The 20,554-nt window shown below is 35.1% G+C and overlaps 1 protein-coding gene across 2 annotated transcripts; it reads left to right on the top strand.

Moving 5' to 3' along the window:
* Positions 1 to 6,373: 6,373 nt before the first annotated feature.
* On the top strand, positions 6,374 to 18,952 carry LOC111396694 (flowering time control protein FPA-like). Of its 2 annotated transcripts, none has more exons than XM_023023156.1 (6): positions 6,374 to 6,834; positions 10,180 to 10,425; positions 10,696 to 10,827; positions 11,171 to 12,126; positions 13,213 to 14,575; positions 18,652 to 18,952. In XM_023023156.1, exons 1-5 carry the CDS (start codon positions 6,514 to 6,516, stop codon positions 14,555 to 14,557), a joined length of 3,000 nt encoding a protein of 999 aa, XP_022878924.1. In that variant the 5' UTR covers positions 6,374 to 6,513; the 3' UTR covers positions 14,558 to 14,575; positions 18,652 to 18,952. The 2 variants fall into 2 exon arrangements, with proteins under 2 accessions (XP_022878924.1, XP_022878925.1); XM_023023157.1 differs by lacking the exon at positions 6,374 to 6,834 and adding an exon at positions 8,548 to 8,989.
* Positions 18,953 to 20,554: the final 1,602 nt, after the last annotated feature.

The following is a 20,554-nucleotide window of genomic DNA, read 5'->3' as shown; positions in this document are numbered from 1 at the left end:
AACTAGGGAAAAGTCTCATTTTATGGTAATCGGTTACATCACCACTTTGCAACGTGAATCGCTCTATGTGTTCTAGAGTAGACACCTCTCCTAAACCAGTAAACAGTGAGAATTCTGGCACTTTGTACCCTCTAGGCCATGGATATGCTTGGTCTACCCAATCAGGATATGGCTTTGTGTACGTCGGCCTAATGACAGGACGCACCCCAAAGGCCATCTGATCCTGCACGATTTCCATAATCTGGTTCCTCAACATGACATTGGGATCGTATGGAATTCCTACAGGCTGATTAACCGATTGATTTGCATGAGGTCTGATGTTTGGTCCTTGATTGGTAACAAAATTACCATAATTAGGGCCATTACCATTAGCTTGGACATCTGTTCCCTCATGACTACGTGGAATATTCTGTCCATTGTTTAGGACATTATCTCTCACATTTGGACTACCCCCCAAATTAGGCATGCCACTACCATTGTTTTGATTTGGCACTGTATTACCCCCTTGATTTGAAGTGGAAGGCCCAGAAAGCGGTTCTACCCCTTGATTCGGATTTAGGACAGAAGGATTATGTTCCACAACTGTCCTGGTTTGAAAGTGGTTTGTAAGAGGTATAGCCGGTTGACATATTTGGCCTACTAACTTATTCATTGTTTCGTTTAACGTCTTTAGCTGTTTGGCCATATTGTCATAGTGTGCATTTCCATTTTGTGTAAATCTTTCCATATTATGAATACTTCGAAGATTTACCTGCTCAACGATGTCTTGCATGAGTTCTCCAAGCAATGCACGCATGGTTCGAGGACTCAGCTCCGTCATTGGTTTGTAACGGCTGTTACTGCTCTGATTTTGTCCATCTGTTCGTGGAGAGGCATGCTACTCCTCATATCGCTCGATTACAGACTGGATTCCTCCCTCACTTGCTCCTTCCTTGTCGGATCTCTGAGGCATATTGTTTCACCTTTTATACTTTCAACACCTATCACCACTGTCCCACCGGGCGTGCCAAATTGTTTCGCGCGGGTTAATTCGCTAACAATTAAAGAGGATCAGACGATTGTGTAAGGGACGAAACCTCTTGAGACAAAGTCCCAAAAAGGGGTGTTCTTTTATTGGCGATGAACTTTACAATTGGAAACGAAAAACAACGTGCCTCCAAGGGCGCAAGCACACGAGTTACAGAAAGAAAAGTGTTTAAGTCTAAAAGCTAAAGAAATGAAAATTACATATTCTCTGTTCGAGAGTTTTGGATTCGGTCTTTTGCTTCTATGTCCTTTCTCCCTTTTATATTTCATAGGCGATCCCTTTGTGATTAACTGCTCTAAAAACTGCTTGATCGCCCTATAACTACCCACTTTCTTTGTAGTGGTCATTTTGTCATGAAACTGCCTTTTAACTGCTGCCATTATCTTGCATCGTTCAACCGCTTTCGATTGAATTCCTTGAGTCGTGGAACGTGATAGGGCTACTTTAACAACTGCCTTGATAACTGCATTTCTTGATAACCACAATGCGTTATGTTTTTTGATACCTTGGGCGACTTGAAGGTTTGGGCGAGAATAGAATAACAGCTCTGGGCGACCGTATGACACTCCATTCGTTCAGATTCTGAGCGACTTGCAAACTTGGGCGATGGCGTTACCGCACTTTTGGGCCTCTTATTTGGGCCTTCACCTTGATTCGTTCAATTGGATTTCGTTCTTTGGGCTATCTGATTTGGGGATCCTCCAATTGGGCTTTACTCTTTAGGCTGTTCGATTTGGACTGAATTTTTATGTGTCAACAATGTTTAAAGATGAATCTAGCAAAAAATTCTAAAGAATTGGCTAGGTGAAATGCTAACCGATCATTCATTTTTAGTAGTAATTGTTTTCAATATTTTTTTTATTTAATTTTTTTTGGGGGGGGGGGGGTTATGTTGAATCTTGTGGTAGTAGTTGTTTCATTACTTTATTTTTATTTTTATTTTTTTATTTCGTTTTTCTTTTTTGGTTAGGCTGGCCTTGATCGCCTGATTAAGCCTCACATTGGTGAAGGCCCATAAAAATCTTAAAACTAAAAATGTCAAAGTTGCACCAACTACAAGCAACGTAGACTACTAGTTATGATCGCGTATGCATGCCTTTCGTATAAAGGTGTATAAAGGTGGCTTTAGGTTCCAGAGTCTTAAGGTCGGCTCTTTCTAGATATTTAAGTCCTCACCAATTCAACACCCTTCAATATGAGTTGTATTACGAGCTTATCCACTTAAAAGTAGATTGTATATATCTCAATCTTATGGCACATAATCCACATAGCATAGTCTATGCCATGTTTGTTTTGTGTCAAGTAGTGTCTAAGATTCAAAGTTGTGTTCTCTTGTTTTTTATTTTGATCATTTACTTGCATATTTAATAACTCTAGTTAGTTGCTTGGATTATTAAATTTATTCTTGCAATAAGTGAAATTACCCAACACCGACTGGGCAGGAAATCCTGATGATCTACGGAGCAGAGTGGCTATGGTATTTTTCTAGGCAAAAATTTGGTTTCTTGGAGTGCTAAAATGCAGAACGTTGTGTCATGTTCAAGTACAAAAGCTGAGTTAGATCACTGGGTTTAGAAACTGCTGAACCCTATTGGATTCTATTGCTTTGATCTTTAATCATGTATTCCATGCTCAGACCAAAATATCGAAGTGGATTATCATTTTGTGAGAGAAAAAGTCGTGAACAAGGGTGTTCAAGTTTGTCATATTTCCACAGAAGATCAAATTGCAGGAGTAAGCCTTACGGTTCAAGTGTTTGAGTCACAAGCTGATGATTTGCTTGCTGCCATCAGTTTTGCAGGGGGTGTTAGCAAATGTCATGGAGAACAAAACTAAATATACGGTAAAATAGAAACAGATTTTGAAACTCGAATGTTCAAAATGTATAAGTGTTTATCTTTAGTTTGTTAGACTAGTATGTTTGATACCCTTGTAAAGCTGATTTCTGTTGGATGTACCACTCTATAGATGTACAAATTCTTCATCGAGTAAGGTATCATAGAGACTGTGACATATTCAAACACAATAACTTTGTCTCTTGTATGCCACCTCGCTACCTTTTCTTACAATTTCCCCTTCAAATTTGTATTTTGATCATTCAAATGGTCCAAAACTCAATCAGATGGAAGGTGTTCATTACCTACAATCTAAGTGCGCCAAGTTTTGTGAATTTTCTAGCCAAATATATGGTTTTAAGCCCTTCTAAATTTTGGCCTATTTCTTGTACGAATTTATCGTATTTTCAGCCCTTTTTCCCTTTATCACAATACATATAGATGTTATAATGTTGGGAGGTTGAGTTAAATTAGAGACTTGAATTCCAACTTTGTATCATTTTTCATGTCGAATTGAATCGAGTCACTTCACATGAACAACTTACAACCCATTTGGCATTTTCCAGCATAAAGTTTCCACTGAAATTGGTGATTATTAAAATATGTTTTGGTTGATTGCGAGGGTTGGTCTGCACCACTTCATGGCATAGTTGAATGAGGGGTCTTTTGTAAATAAAAGTTTCCGTTGGAATTAATGAATCCTGAATTGTGCATATTGATATCTGATAGCGTATGTTTAGGCTTTGAATTATGATATTAACGTGATTTTCATTTTAAAATATTTAATGAATTATTTATATAAATGTTTTGCTTATATAATATTAATTAGTAGTTTAAAAATTAGTTGGAGATTGAAATTGAAGTTAAATAAGAGTTTGAGGATGTGAATGATTCTAACTTAAAGTTGGAGGATGTACATCACACAATTTGTGATGAAAATGACATTAAACAATAGTTGGAGGACACAATTTGCGCCAAGAAATAGTCCAAGGATGAAATTGACGTTAAACAATAGCTAAATGATGAAATTGATCTTAACAATAGTTGAAGGATGAGATTGTTGATGAACAATAGTTCAAGCACACAATTTGTAACAAATAATAGTTGAAGAACAAAACTTGTGATAAATAATTATTCAAAGCTGAATTTTTTGATGAATAATTGTTGGAGAATGAAATTTGTGGTAGTCAATAGTTTAAGGACCAAATTGATGATAAAGAATATTGAGGACGAAATATTTGACAAATAATAGTTTAAGGATTAAATTATAAATAAATAATAGTTGTAGGACAAAATTTGTGATAAACAGTAGTTGGAGGATGAAATTTGTGATACACGATAGTTCAAGGATGAAATTTCGTCCTTCAACTAATGTTTAGCATTGGACCCACAACTATTGCAATTTTGTCCTCCTATTTGTTACCGTCGAATAAGTATCAATTTCGTTCTCCAGCTATTGTTTAACTTTCTCCAGTTTGGCTTCCATTAAAATTATAATTTATTCTTCTCCTTTTTCTTATCAATCACACATTATCTAATAAAATAATATTATACGTAATCTAAGAACTTTTTTTTTAATCACACTTTTTTTTAAAAAAAATTACTATTCCAACCATTAAAATTTAAAATAATGGGGAGTCGAAATTTTTGAAGATGGGAAACAGTATCTTACCAGGCGTAATACTTCATAGATTGTTTTTGGGAAATTTTTGATTTCGACACATACTTGATCTTTAAACTCTTAGAATTGCAGGGCTCACTTTTTGAATCCAAATCCTCGTTAAACTCCGAAAACTTCGTTTCTTCGATGCAATCTGAATCCTTCGAGAACTTGGTTTCTCCAATGTATTCATAGAATTGATCTTTAAACTCTTAGAATTGCAGGGCTCACTTTTTGAATCCAAATCCTCGTTAAACTCCAAAAACTTCGTTTCTTCGATGTAATCTGAATCCTTCGAGAACTTGGTTTCTCTAATGTAATCATAGAATTTAGTTTCCTCTATCTGAATGATAGTTGTTCAAATAATAATAATAAATAAATAAAAATTGTTTCACAATATTGGATGAATGGCGAATTTGACACTTTGGCTACATTTGAATTGAAGAAAGATTTTGACTAAATTTCTAATTTTAGACTTTTAGCCCCCGTTTGTTTCCCATTTTTGTGAAAATTAGAATGAAAAATATACTCGTTATGGCCTCACACAAGATATATAAATTCAAACTTAGTGATTTGATGTAATGAATAACGATCATACTTTTCATTTTAATTAGAAAATAATGAGAAATAAACGAGGGCTTAGATTGTGATTGTAGATTAAAATCTTGGAATTTTTTAAAATTCTACAATCATTAGAAGTTTTAAGAATTCCTTGAACTTACCCAAAATTGCAACAAATTGCCTCTAACCTCAAATATTATATCAAGATCATCTTTAGCCCTTGTCTGATCAGGTTAAGATTTAGGTAAAAGTGGTTAAGATTTAGGTAAAAGTGAAATATTAAAGTTGCACAAAATATTGAAGATAAATAAAATATTTATTAATTGATGCTTTAAGAACAAAAATCATATTAGGGTTTAGACGAAGAGTCGTTGGGATTGAAATTGAAAGAGAAAGAGAGGTCAAGAACTTTTTTGGTTTTTCTAATAAACAAGTTTGGCTAACCTTCACTAGTCATTGGACTGAATAATCAAGTTCAACCCGACTTGCTCGTTTATGACGAATCAATCCATGATCTGCACTAAACTAGGGCGAATTGGTTTTCTATCTAATCTTTTAATGGGAATGAGGTCATCAGTGGTATGGACAGCCCTACCCAGTTTCACACCACTATAAAAGTATTCGTTCTTTGCTTATTTAGTACATGAGCTTCTTATAAGGTGGTTGAGAATTGAACACCTCCGAGGCACATATCGCAATTTACCTCCTTCACGATGCTTTAGGATGGAGTGCTGGGGGCCGTCAAGATTGGGGTTCAACCTTTTGAGAATTGAACACCTCCTAATATGTAGAAAGAAGTACTACTACTCAAAAACATATACACTTTTTCCGTGTAAGAGTATGAGTTGAAATTTTTAGGTATAACCAAGTGTTCGTATCGTGAAAGAGTTCAAGAATTATCTAAATAGGTATTAAGATTTGTTTTATAAATCCATTATGTAGTTTATAATTTATTTTCTTATTTGTTAGTTCTTTCATTCTTTAATTTTTAATTTTTTTAATTTTTTAATTTTTTGGTCAATAAGGATCATTGGCTGAAAAGATGAAACGCAGTGGAAACCGCTGCCATGATATAACGAAGACATTTTAAAAAATAAAAATAATTAAAAAAGAGAGTAAAAAGTGGGACGATGGCTGAACTTTCTCAAAATTAATAGCTCAAGAAGTAAATATGAAAAGAGTTGAGGACCAAATTACTATTAAACTTAAAATTAGGGACTGCGGTGCGAGTTATCTATAATCAGAACCCAATCTTATCCTCCCGAAACCCTTCCTCGGTTCTCTCTCTATATACTCTCGCACTGTTCGTTTCAATTCATCTCCTCTTGTTCTCTGCGGCTCTCTCTTTCTCTCTCTCTCTCTCACTCAGATTAATTCTAGACATTTCATTGTTTAGAATCTTCACATTCCTAAAAGCTTTAGATTAATCAATGGCTTCGATCAACATGTCCATGAAAACTAACCAGAACCCCAGCAATTTGAATGATTCATCTGCCTCGACCACAGATTCGGGGCAGGGAAACCTTCCGTCGAATAATTTATGGATCGGAAACGTTTCGTCAGAAGTGTCGGAGTCAGAATTGAAGGCTCTGTTTGAGAAGCATGGAAAAGTGGATAGCGTGACTCTGTACCCCGGACGGAACTACGCCTTTATGTACTTCAAGGGCATTGAGGCCGCCAAAGCTGCAAAACAGCGCCTACAAGGATACGTCCTCCGTGGAATTCCGTTGAAAATCGAGTTCGCAAAATCGGTTTGTGTTTCATTTTTTTTATTGTATTTTAGATCTTTTGTATTTTCATTGGTTTCGATTTTAATAGAATTTTTACTGGTTTTATTTGATTTATTTTTGGTTTTACTTTGTATAAATTTTGTTTCTCTAGGGTTCAATGTGAATGTATTGAATATTTTTTTTTCTTTTTAAATTTTGGGGACAACGATAGCGGAACAAAGAAGGCTGTAGAAATAAGGGATTTTCATGAACCTGGTGATTTTTCGAACGCAACTTTGCGAAAATAGAAAGTTGTTGACTTGTCCATGAGAGTTTCAATAAAAATTGGGTAATTTTTTAGCTTAAATCAGAAAAAAAGTCAACATGTTGAAAACTCTTCACAACAAAAAGAATGTTGGGAGGTCACTGAATCTGAAATGCAGATAATGCTTTTAAAAAATGTAACGAGGTTACTGAATCAGAAATTTTTTGTATAATTGTTTTTCAAGAGTGAAATTTTCCCCGTTTCAAATCACCATTTGGAGGTAAGACTAAACATTTTATCTTTGTTTCATGGTAACGCATGTCAGATACAGATTTCCAGGCAGAACACTTAAATTTCTTTCCATGATTTCTTAGCAAAAAATTGTATAACCACATACCGTATGGAGTTTTTCTCCGCTACTGAGAAAAGGACTACCTACGTGCGTTCGTTACTACATCGGTCTTCACCCAAAGCAAACCTTCGCCATCACCCCTTTCTTACCTCTAATCCCTCCTCAACTCGCAGTCTTCCTCACCATTGCAGCATTGCTCCTGGTCTTCGTCATCATTATCATTGTCTGGTATTGGAAGCTTTCTTTTCTGGCTGGTTTCTTGATCTTACGGTCCGATGGAATGTGTGGAACAGGCTAGCTAATTATTATTCTACCAGAACTCCATAAACACGAGACACAAGTTCAAAAATCTTAACATTTTAGTTGCACAAAATTTGAAATCGATCTATATTATATCGCGTCCAAACCTGTGATCTGGTAAACAATGTTCGTGGATTGGACAGAAACTAACCTTCACATGTTTCCTCAGAGTAGGTGTTATAGGTTCTAAGCATGCTTGTCTTCGTACGATGGCGTAGGATGTCTTGAACAATATACTTTAGCCCAGGACTTGATTAAACAGTTGAATGTCAAATTTTCGATTGAAAGCAAAAACTGGACAAAAAATAATAATTTCTTCTAAACTGCGTCTCTCTGTGAGAAAATGCCGTACATGATTTTTTTATGGGTTTTGAAATGTTGAATTTCGAATTAATTTTTCACATTATGAATGGTTGAAATTACCCTTTTGGCAAAAAAAAAAAAAAATGAAAAAAAAAATGAAAAATGTGGTAATGACTTGAAAATATGTCAGAAACATGTAGGCACTCCGATGCATTAACAATTAAGCATTTTATGTTGAAAATTGGAGCCATTATATTCTCTACAAACAAAGCACCCAGCACATCACAGGAATTGCCAGCTTAAGTTATTGAAGATATATTAGGAGACTGAGTAATAGCTCACTGCTACGTTGAGTAATCTATATTAATAAATGACAAAGGCTTTGGAAATAATGCATGGTTTTCACAGACCTTTTACTTTTATTTACAGTATGAGGTCACTAAGGTTGGACAGGCACTGAAAACCAAATAGGGTGTTTTTTGATTGAAATTCATTTAACTCTGCTGAGACTCATTATTTACTGCTTAATGAAGAGATGACAAGAGAAGCTGGCGTTGATAATTTGGGAAAACTTGAGATGGCATTAGTAAATGACAAGTTGGAATACTCTAATCTGAAAGAAATCTTTTCACTGTGTAGACCTGGAAAAGAAAAATTGATGCTTTCGAAATTCAATTAGTTATAAATGGTTTCTCCACAACTCAGATGAAGCTGAGGGTTTCCATTCCTTGAACTGCAATCAATTGGTAGAAATATATGTAAGAAAGAAATAACTGGACGATAAAACTGAAAATTGCAATGTGATTTGCTGTCTTCTTGTAGAAGATATCGCCACTGCTATGAAGCCAGAACTGCCTTTTTGAAATGCAAATGACATTTAGAAAACTTGAAAACAAATGGGCTTGACTAGCAAGGGAACTTTAACCCTTCCTTGGTGTCCCAAAACTCTTGCTATCCTTCATCCTCCTTTTATTGAGGTCAATTCCTGCTTCAATAATTTAGATTTCACCTGCATTAGATTTACACTTAAACTTTTGCAAGGAGCAGACATACAGTTACTGAGAAGTTATTGTGCCTATCTTTTCCAATTCTTTCTATCAGCCTTATCCCATTCATTTTTAGTAATTACATAATTTAGTTACACCGTACACATAGTGGATGGTTTAAATACAGGTGCTTGAAATAGTCTACATGTATGCCAGCACTGCATTATGAACTGAATAAACAAGTTCCTGAGAGTATTGCAAAGCAGATGGTTAATAATATTAATGATACATGAAAGTTGATTGCTTATATTTCATGACATCTCTACTCCGTAACAAGTTGAGGGGCAATTTGGAGTCCCTTTCAAATATACTTCTAAAGTGATTAATGTTTATCGTTGATACTATCCAAATGATTTTTGAGAAATGGAACTGAGGAACTCGTTGAGCTAGCCTCTCAAATGGACTTTTAGAGGCAGCAGCCAAGTGTATATTAATGAAATGGTTGCCTGACTTCTTCAGTCTCCCGCTCTCATGCCAAATGCTACATAAACCTGTTTAGCCACTTCCATTTGCAAGTTTAGATGCATGTTTATATTGTTGCTACGGATATTTTTGCATTGATTTTTCATAGTTCTCAATCTTGCTAGACTTAATTGCATTGATTTTAACACGATCATTTCATTGTAATTTACAAGAGAGGATCTTATACTAACTTTTAAAGCAAGCCTCATTCTGTTTGAGCAGATATTTCTGCTTCCTTTGATGTTTCCTGCTGTTTGAAACGTTGGCCTTGTTTAGCCCCTGTTTGGCCCACCATTTTTTAAAACTCATTTTCCCCTGATACTCATCATCAAACACACATTTCACTCACCCTTTACTTTTATCAACTTTTCAACAATAGACTTTTATTAAAATTTACTAGAATTCTGATTTTCAGAAAAACCAAACCGGGGTTTAATGTATTCTTTTGGGTTAGGGAACTGAAAAAAATTGTCCAACTAGACATATGAAAAGCACTTTTGCTAGAATCTTCTGTGTTTCTTTCTTTTTTACAACAATTCCATAAACTGTTTCGAAGAACTGTTGCTCTTTATTAATTATTTCATTAACCTTGATATTTTCTGTTTATCATTGGTATAATCTCCATTTTTCTTTGGAATCCTTATGCACGTTCTTTGCAGGCTAAACCGTGCAAGAGTTTGTGGGTAGCTGGTATCAGCCAATCTGTTTCTAAAGAAGAACTGGAGAAGGAGTTCTCCAGATTTGGTAAAATCCAGGAGTTTAGGTTCCTCAGGGACCGAAGCACAGCATATGTTAATTATATCCGATTGGAAGATGCTTCTCAAGCATTAAAAAGCATGAATGGGAAACAAATCGGTGGTGATCACATTCGTGTTGATTTTCTTAGGTCACATTCTTCTAGAAGAGTAAGTTGATACCTTTGCAGATAGGTTCTGTGAATCTCTAGAATTATCTGTAATGTCATTAACCTAAATTTCATGATTACTTGCACGAGGAAGGTGTTGGAGTCCTACTAGCAGTCGTTTCCTTCACACTGGATTGATTTAAAACTTTGATCTTTTTTGTGATTTTTTCTTTAATTTCTCACTGCTGTCTTTATGCTTGCAGGAGCTGCTGTTACCTAGTTCTTTTGCTTCTCTTCTGATTTATTATTGTTGATTTTCTGAATCTTACAGGAGCTGGGCTCGGATGCAAGAGAAGGCCCATTCCCTAGCAGGAATTTGGGACCTACTGATTTGCGGTGGATGGCACAAGATTCCATGCAAAACTACAATGAGCACAACCTTAATGGGTCCATGAGAGAACATGTAATCTACTTATGTGATATTAATTTTATTTTTAGAATTTTGATATCTCTGGCATCGCACTCTAGTTATAACTAGTCAGAAGATGAGCAATGCATATCCTCTTCTAGCCTATTTGCTCATTGCTGCAATTATATGTATGTGTGGGTGATCAATATAGATCTTATAATTATCAAATGGAAATGCTCAGAATGCAGCTGTTTCTTATTTTAGTCGAAAATACATATATAGATCTCATGTTAACACCTCCTGATATCCTTATTATCATCTTAACAGTGCCAGTTTCATTATTCCTTCCGAAGTCATTTTTATTGTCTTTAACACCTTGTTCATGTATTTGTTACAGCAATTCATTTCTCCAGGAGCTCGACAAGGAGACTTACAACTTACTAAAGTGTTATGGATATGTCACCCTCCTTCTGTTATTCTTGAAGAAGAAATGCTTCACAATGCCATGATACTGTTTGGTGAGATCGAGTGGATAAAGATACTCCCTGACAGGCATTGTGCCTTTGTTGCGTTTAGAAGCGTTGAAGAAGCTAGACGTGCAAAAGAGGGATTGGAAGGCAAGCTCTTTAATGATCCCCGGATTTCAATCGAGTATTCAAGAAGTGAACCATTACCTGGAAAAAACTACATGAGTCATTTTCCTGGAATGAAAGAGCATGTTCGTGACCTTCCATTTCCGCCTGTTCAGATGGACGTTCTTGGTCACAACCTTCCAATCTTAGCCCATAACAATCCTGGACATTTAGCATCTCTCGGAATTCGTGGACCTGATATATATACGAGACCCTTGGGTCCTCACACTACCTTCGAGCCTACACTTACTCATCCAGAGTTTGTTGACATGGCGGATTTCCATAAATTACAGAACCCTACTCCCCATGCTCTGGTTGGGGGACCAAATTTGAGAAGATTGTCTCCAACACCTGGGTTTGTCCCTTCGCCTTCAGCCGTTTTAAAACCATCGAATAGATCTAGTTCTGATTCATGGGACGTGTTTGATGCTAGTCAGCTTCAAAGAGAATCGAAAAGATCAAGGGTTGATGTCCCTTTCCCTGCTTATGATACTTCTTTTCCTCTTAGAAAAACAGAACGAGGTGGGCCGGATGATCCATATGTGATGGGTAAACTAGGTATTAGTGGAGCATCTGGTTCTTTAGGAAGGATCCCATCTAATGGAATTGGACAGCGCCATACTGACAGTGATTACATATGGCGTGGAATTATTGCGAAGGGTGGATCACCTGTTTGTCATGCTCGATGTGTTCCTATGGGCGAATGGGTTGGTTCTAAGATGTAAGTATGGTTTTGCATGACTTTCATATATTCTTGATAAAGGCAGTGTTAATTTAGAAGAAAGGATTGGTATGTATGCTTCTTGATTTAGGTTCATTTTTCTTTCAAAAGATCTTTTAGGTTTCACAAGCACTTTTGGTTAGTAAGCACTTAGATAGTCTCTTATCCTGCCAAAAGTTATCTTGGTTAGTAAGCACTTTGATAGTCTCTTCCTAACCACACATTCACAACTACTAATTATCCACACATTTTGTAGGACGCACTACTATTCCTCTTTAAAAACCATTTATAAATTTGTCACCAAATGGAAGCTAATTTTATACCATAAAACTAGGGAAGGATTTTTGTCATGTGGTCAAGCCTCCTATGATGTAGTTAGTTGAATTGATCCCTTTCTTTAGGCTTTGGAGAAGCAACTATTGCTTTACAAACATCATTCTTTAGGTTAACATTCCATGATCAATGCTATTTTATGCATCGTTTAAATAAAAAGTAAACAAATACAGACAGTTTTACGTTTTTGTTTTCAATTATGTGTCTGGAAATCAATTTCATCCCTCGCTCTCAGTTTTCCCAGTTTTAGACTCTGTTTTATAAGACTGACATGCTATTGACTCTTGTCATCCATCTAATACTTCCCTTTCAAGGTGTGTATTTTTTATTTTTTGCCCCCTTTTCCTTAAGCAATTATATTATTATCTGATATGAAATTTTGGTGCGACCAGTGTATTGTTTAATGATGATGGAAACAAAACTGAGGGTTATTTCTTCAAAACGCATGTCTTGAATCAGACCTGAGTCTTGACTGGTAGAAGCTCTGAATTTTGAGTATTAAATTAGTACGTAGTTTTTTGATGATATTAAGATTCTTAAGATTTCATTTGCTATACTAATATGTTGTTCTTTTACACACACATACTGTTCTTTCCATTCTTTGGAAATGCTCACACTTTTGAACATTTATATTTATTTAGTATTCATACAAATTAAAACAAAGTCTATCTGGATTTTGTAAAGTATTGAATTGAACGTTTTATGTTAGATACTCAGTTTAATATAGTTCCTTTTTTTACCTTGGTTTTGCAGTCCTGAAGTGATTAATTGCTCAGCAAGAACTGGATTGGATATGCTAGGCAAACACTATGAAGATGCCATTGGGTTTAACATAGTGTTCTTCTTGCCCGACAGCGAAGAAGATTTTGCGTCGTATACAGAGTTTCTGAGATACCTGGGCTCCAAAGACAGGGCAGGTGTCGCAAAATTTGATGATGGCACCACGATGTTTTTAGTGCCTCCATCTGATTTCCTTACCAAAGTTCTTAAAGTTGCTGGCCCCAAACGTCTTTATGGAGTAGTTCTAAAGTTTCCTCAAGTGCAATCAGATATTTCATCCATGAACTCCCAGGCACTTCAGCCTCCATATGTGGATTCAGAACAAGCAACGTCCTTGCACACTGGATATGCTGCGACACCGCAGGAGAAAAAGGTTGTGGAGAAGGATTATCCCAGGGGCTTGTACAAAGATTCGGATGTTCCTCCAAATACGTCGGTTCAGTTGACAAGTAATACTTTTCCTGCAAGATCTGTTCCAACAATTAATACTGCAGCAGCATCCACAGCTGGAGTAGCTTTGACTCCTGAACTGATTGCTACCCTTGCATCTTTCCTACCTGCCAACAGTAGTTCTTATACAGAAATTGCATCATTACCTGTAACATCCTTGAAGCAAGGGGGGTCTACATCAAAAGATACTGCTGTTCGTGATACTGGGATGGCACATTGGACACATGAGCATCAGTCCTTAGAGCAAACTGGCCATCTTGTGCAACAGCCGAGTAGCCAAGTCACCAGCGTCACCAGCCATTCACAACACATGCCTCAAGCACGGTCTCTTTCTACACTATCAAATATGCAAAACCCTTTTCATCAGGGGGCCACAGATTATAGCCAAATGCATGGTGGCAATATGAATCTTCCACCTCAAGGGACTGTTTCATCTAGACAAATGGCCTCTGTACTTCCTTCTCAAAGTGGATCAGTTGTGGGTGATCCGGAGGTTGATCTACAGTATCAACCTGGAAGTTCTCACAATGCTTTGATGGGCCTCAGGGTAGATCATGGAACCGATGCTCTAAGGTTGTATAATACTTCGGCAGCTCAGCAACCCTTGTATCCAATTCCGATATCCAATCAGGTTCAGGACACAGGTATTTCTCAGCCCCATGTGATGCCACAGGCTTCTCAAGTCGAGCACACAAATCAAGGACAGCAAATTCAGTCTGCTCCATATGGGGTGACTCAGGAAAGTGCTGAATCTGAGGCTGATAAAAATGAGCGCTACAAGTCAACATTGCTCTTTGCAGCCAATCTCCTTGCTCGGATACACCAGCAACCAGGTAATCAAGCTGGGCCAGGTGCAGGGAGTCAATGAAAATTTATTCATCATCAGGTAACTGCACTTCTTAGATTAGTTTGCTATTCTGCTAAATTATGGCAATGTTTCTGATAAATTACGTGCTTAGATTGCACACGTGCGATGATCTTTATTGTTGTTTCTCTTCTTGTCCGATGCTCATTATTTGGGTATTTGATAGATTTTAATAGAATATAGGGTCTAGAATAGTAAGTTAAGAATACTTTTGACATCTTCTACAACGTCGTGAAAATTTTCTGAAATTTTTGACAATCTGTTATGGTTATCTAAAACAGGGTATGAGGAGTGTGTTGGGTTGATTCATAGCAAAAGAACAATATCTTAATTTCTGAATCAGTGGATGATACGATTATGTATCAAACTATAGTTTACTTCGTTAGGTGTTTTGAAGTGAGTTGGAAAGTTCTTTTGGAATTCAAAGGGTCCAAAGTTCTGGGGGTTGTAATGCCTGCATTTGTATTGTGGGGATGGCCACTAGTAATTGAATATTAAGGTATTGTTCTTTGGAGTTTTGAATAGTGAAAGGATTAATTCAATACGCTACACCTTTTATAGGTCTTACAAATTTACTAGTTCAATCTAAGTGAAGATAGGACGTGCTTAAGCTGGATGGAGTTGTCAAAGGGCTAGAAATTATGTCCTTGGTTTCCATAATTCATTAGGCAAAAAATGTTACAGTTCAGGTCCTCCCAGCATTCCTGCTTTTGTGGGTCTTACCACTTTTAACTGGCCATTGATTAAAACTACTAGTCATACTTAAATGATCAGTTGTCAATTCAATGGGTCTGGAAAAGTGTCTTAAATTATCCATGAGTGGAACTTGCACAATTTGCTGTATGCAAACTGTGGCATCACTAGGATCTTCATGAGAATTAATGCAATCATCCTGTCTATTCTCTAGTGTACTTACTGCTTTATATCTCCGTTGTTTGGATAGCGCCGGTGATTTAACTTTCATGGAGAGAATTTTGGATAATATGTTGCACGCACATGATATTCTATTTGCAGATCACGTGCATCATTCAACAACATTTATATGATATAGATCAAGCTTATTACATCAGCCTGCTCAAATATTCTGTATGAAACTTTCATTGTTTGCATTCTTTTTCTAAAAGAGTTATCTTAGGGTTGCGTCACATGTTAATAACTTTAATCGAGCAGCGCCAAGTCAAATCAAATTCACACTGTAATTTCCTGTTAAGAGTAACCATCTGTATCAGATGGTATATTGAAGTCTCTCTACCCTTTTCAAAAATTATACTCCATCTGTGAACGTGCCTGGTGCATGTTGCCTTTGGGAATAAATGTTTTGACCTGTATGACAATGGCCATCTCATGTGTCACGTTAATATGCTGGGAAGACCGTTAGGAATCATATACTAGTAATAGCTTATAAGAAGTAGAATGGAATTATCCACTGTTTAGAAGCTTCTGTTAGCAAGATCATGTTTACTGAATTAGGCGTAACTTCATGGATCTAGTTATTTTAGGCTGCCACAGTGTTTTGAGGACTGAAAGTAGGTGATAAGCGCCGGGGTGGTTGTACCGTAGGACTGCTCTAAAAGGGTGAATTATGGGGTACGGGCATTTGTAGGATGGGGATATGTTTTTTTGAGTGTTCTCAATTTTCATTTGCTGATGTTTCAATTTGCTTATTTGACTATATAGCTCATCTTTATATTCGAGATAATTTATCCTAACTGCACTTATCCACTTATCTTAATTTTTTTTATTTTTCATTTTTTTCTTGAACTTAATAGTGCTATTAATCCCTTCTAACATTGAAGTATGCTTTGTTACTTCCCTTCTGCTAATATGAAAATGTCATCCCTGCATATTCAGTAAGCTCCTTCATTTCTGTGGGCATTATCTTGCAGCTTGTTTAAGGTTATTAGTTAATTCCTAGGTGAACTTTACGAGCCCTGTTCAGTTTGTAACTTAATTTTGTAAATGTGCTTTACATACATTTCCCCCCACCTAAAGGTCGAAAATTTGCTCAAATAGTTTTGAATTATCTCCGTGATTAGTCCAATGTGATCAAGGTAATGTAATTAGTTCGTACCACAAAACAAAATAGTCTATAGAAAACTTACAAACCGAGATACCTAACAATAGGTGGAACTAAGGTATATTAAAATCGACGGTCTGGGAAGTTAATGTCGAGCTAATCCAACGTGATTTATTCTTAACTAGTCTAATACGAGTGGAGGTTGGGTTGATAGTAGTCAGGAAAGCAGACTCTATGCTCGGTTTTAAAGAAGGTAACTAGGTTCAATTCTCTAATCGTTATTCCCTAAAAATGAGAGAGAGAAAATCCGTAGTATCTTTTTACCATCTCAAGCTAATCAACCAAAGCTTTATCTTAGCTACTTTCATCAATGACCGTTAAGAAATGGATATTCAATCAATCATAACTTTTCTGAATGAAGTCAGATATCAGAATTTACCTTCCAAATGTTGGAACTTGATGGCCCATAATCTGTTAAAAAAGATAACAAATCACATTCTGTTAGTTTTCAGATACAAGATCAAATCTTTTGACAAACGCCTCTTCTGACAATACGAGTTTTTAACTTTTCCGACAATAATTACCCAGGTGGTGTGATTGATGGATTTCATTACCCGTTCATATGAAATCGAAGTAATTATTACATGGAATTTAACACTGGTTGATTAAATTGTGTTTGCCTTTCAATTAGTCACAGCAAACTGTGTTTTTTAATCTCGATATTTTTCAATGTTAACGATCATAGTTCTTTTTAGAATATCTCTACCTTGTCAAACTCCTAAGCTCGAAAACCAAAACTATAGTATTGTCATTGGCGTACACTCTTGAATTGCATTGTCCTTGTTAAGATTTAGAGTTTCATCTCAAAATGTCAACCTTGTTAAAAGGAGTAATTCAAACCCTTATAAATTGGTATATATTTTCATCTTTATTCGGCGTGGGATCATATCCCTTAACATAAACTCATATAAGTTTCATGTTAGACATCTAGTGGCATAGAGGGATGAAATGCTAGGATTATATTATTAATATACCTTACTAAAACTAATGCGAACATTCACAACAGAAAAGAGAGAAGGGGAAAAAATGGGAACAATGTAAGAAACTGGAAACAAAACATGTTTGAAAACATCATGATGTTTTTTTCTTTAAAATTTTACCATCTGAAAATACTTTAATAGAGATTTAATAGAAATACTTCAAAAATACCGTCTTTAAAATTAGCGTTGCGAATGAACATTGATCAATATGGAATGTATAGGTTATTGGATACGCAAAAAGATGCAGAACTCAGCTGAAAAACTAATTCACTGTAAAGGAAAATTTATATAGATGGGCCACGCAGAACTGCCTTATAAATAAGGGAATCTATAGAAATAATTTTGAATCTCATTTTTTTTTTTAATCGTATGGAAATCAAGAAATTTCGACTTCATTTACCAATATTATTCGCTTTATCTTTTTTCCTAATTTAGTCCCCGTTTGGCCCCCATTATTTGGATTTATAATGGGGGGGAGTAGTGTATTTTTGAGTATTGTGTGGTTGAAAAGTTTTCAATTTGAGTGTAATAATATTTTATTGAAGATTGTGTGGTTAAAAGTAGGAAGGAAAAAAATTGAATTAAATTAAAGAGTTTTAAAGGGAGCCAAACGGGGGCTACTTCAGACCGATAAATTTTCTCATAATGGTTATGTAATCCGAATGGAGGAAGGGAGGATTAATGAACTAATAATTATAAATCTACTGAAAATAGGAAAATTCTTGATGTGAAAATGTCTTTGAAGGTCAATGTTTCTATTAAGAACTGGTGCAATGAATAATCAATTAGCAAAACTACACATCGTTTTCTCAAATCTAGAAAATAACGAAAAGGAAAAGTTAAATGGATAATCGGTTTCTTAGAAGGTAAACGTGCTCGAGATTATAAATTTGACCCTTTTTTCTTCTCATCCTTTACCATTTCGAAATCAGTACTTTTGAAGTCTCATTCAACGGGTAATTATTATTAAATTAAAATTTAAAAAATTGCGATAATTCAATGGTTTTTATTTGTCTAAAAATTAATTTCCTAATGTGTAGGTATGAACCGGTCTGTTTGGGTGGCATCAACGTGGTGTATAAAGGTTTTCTTGAATGCGAATTCACAGTTGGGAGCATTTGGCAAGTAAATATTTGGACAAGACAATTACTTTTTTCTTTTTTCTTTTCTTTTTTTTTTTAATCTTTCTCTCCATCGTAAGCATTTACGATCGACTATTTTTAAGACAACATAAACTGCGAATATTAACGTTTCCTAATACCCTCTCCTTGTCGTGTTTCAGTTGTATTTTATGAGACGGTTTTGCACTTAGTCTATGATATACAATTCTCTCTTTTTCTACCTCATTGACTGTACTTGGGATTGGAAATTTGAATTGAATAATTATTTGTTAAATTGTACTAAAATGGAGGATAAAGAAGTCATACGCTGAGTGGAGTGATTTCTAGAAGAATACAAGAATTTAAATCGCTTGAGGAATGTTGATTGGTTTGGGTGTAATTCATTTCCTTGACCCTCCAATGCCCTTGTACATGCAACATTAGAGATGCATTATTGTCTCACATCTCAAATGTTGTAGTATAGCACTTGTTTGCCAATAGATGACACGTAGTGAGATTTGACTGAGTCTAAGTCTCACCAATCAAATAAAAAAAATCAATTTCTTTTTGTCATTAATTCACGTTACAGAAGAACAATCGATCAAGTTGTAAAGAGATTTTGACAGTTTTAATTCAATTTATTACCATCTCATCAATTTGTAAAATGTACAACAAATATTTTCCATTTAAGTATAGTGTTTCTAAATTGAGCAAGCAAAACTACATTTTTGTTATGAAGAGAGGCATGTTTTATTAGAACATAAGCCTCTATATTTTATTGAGTTATATTTTATACCAATTTTATGTCCACTAGATGCTCAATTAATTAAAAACAAGATAAAAAATCATGAGAGGACAATGATCTAAATAATCTATAATATATTAAATATCATATCAAGTGAGAATCAATTTTAATCATATCGCAATTCGATTGCTTTAATAATACTTTTACTTTTTGTTTTTCAATTTATATTTAACATTCAATTATGCATTTTACTATTTACGTGCATATATAATAATTAGCATTTACTTCAGGGATTAGCATTTCTTATATATGTATCTATATGTGTGTGTGTGTGTGTGTGTGTGTGTGTAAATTAATTCTTTAAGTTCATGTACATTAGGCTATATAATTACTTTCCGAGTAAATAAATTATCCATGTTCATGTACACTTATTTATTTAAAGATTATTCATTTAATCTATAATATAAATATATTCCTCATATTCATGTACACACCTTTTTGCCTAAATTAATCTTCAACATCATGTATATATAAATTATTTTCAATAATAATTTACTTTTCATTTTTCAATATGTATATAACATTCAATTATACATTTCACTATTTATATGCATGTATAATAATTAACGTTTATGTTCAGGGGCTTGCATTTTTCTCATATTTAGATCAAAACGGTGCAAACTAATTTTTCAAATTCATGTACACTTCTTTTTACAGCACTTATAAAACATTTCAAAATAATGTGTAATGCATGTTCACCCGAAACTAGTACAAATAAAGACGCTTAAGGCTTGTCCAATATCTTAGATATTTGATTAGTCGTACAAATTTTTAATGAAATTTATAAAAACAAAATAGTCTTTAATCGAGTAGCCTTATATGATATAAGATTGGGTATTAAAAATAAACTCAATTTTAGTTCAACTCTACCTTTATCAGGTGGTCTTGATGGAATCAAGTTTGGAAGAGGAATATAAATAAATGATATATAGCGTTAAAAAATATGTCGATTTTGATTGATTGCCATAATTACCATAATAAGTAATGAGACATTTGCAAAAATGTCCAATTTTACATATCTCAATTCAAAAATGTCCA

This window comes from Olea europaea, chromosome 7, assembly GCF_002742605.1.
Source record: "Olea europaea var. sylvestris chromosome 7, O_europaea_v1, whole genome shotgun sequence".
Lineage (NCBI taxonomy): Eukaryota > Viridiplantae > Streptophyta > Magnoliopsida > Lamiales > Oleaceae > Olea > Olea europaea.
This window is presented reverse-complemented; position numbering and strand designations above follow the sequence as displayed.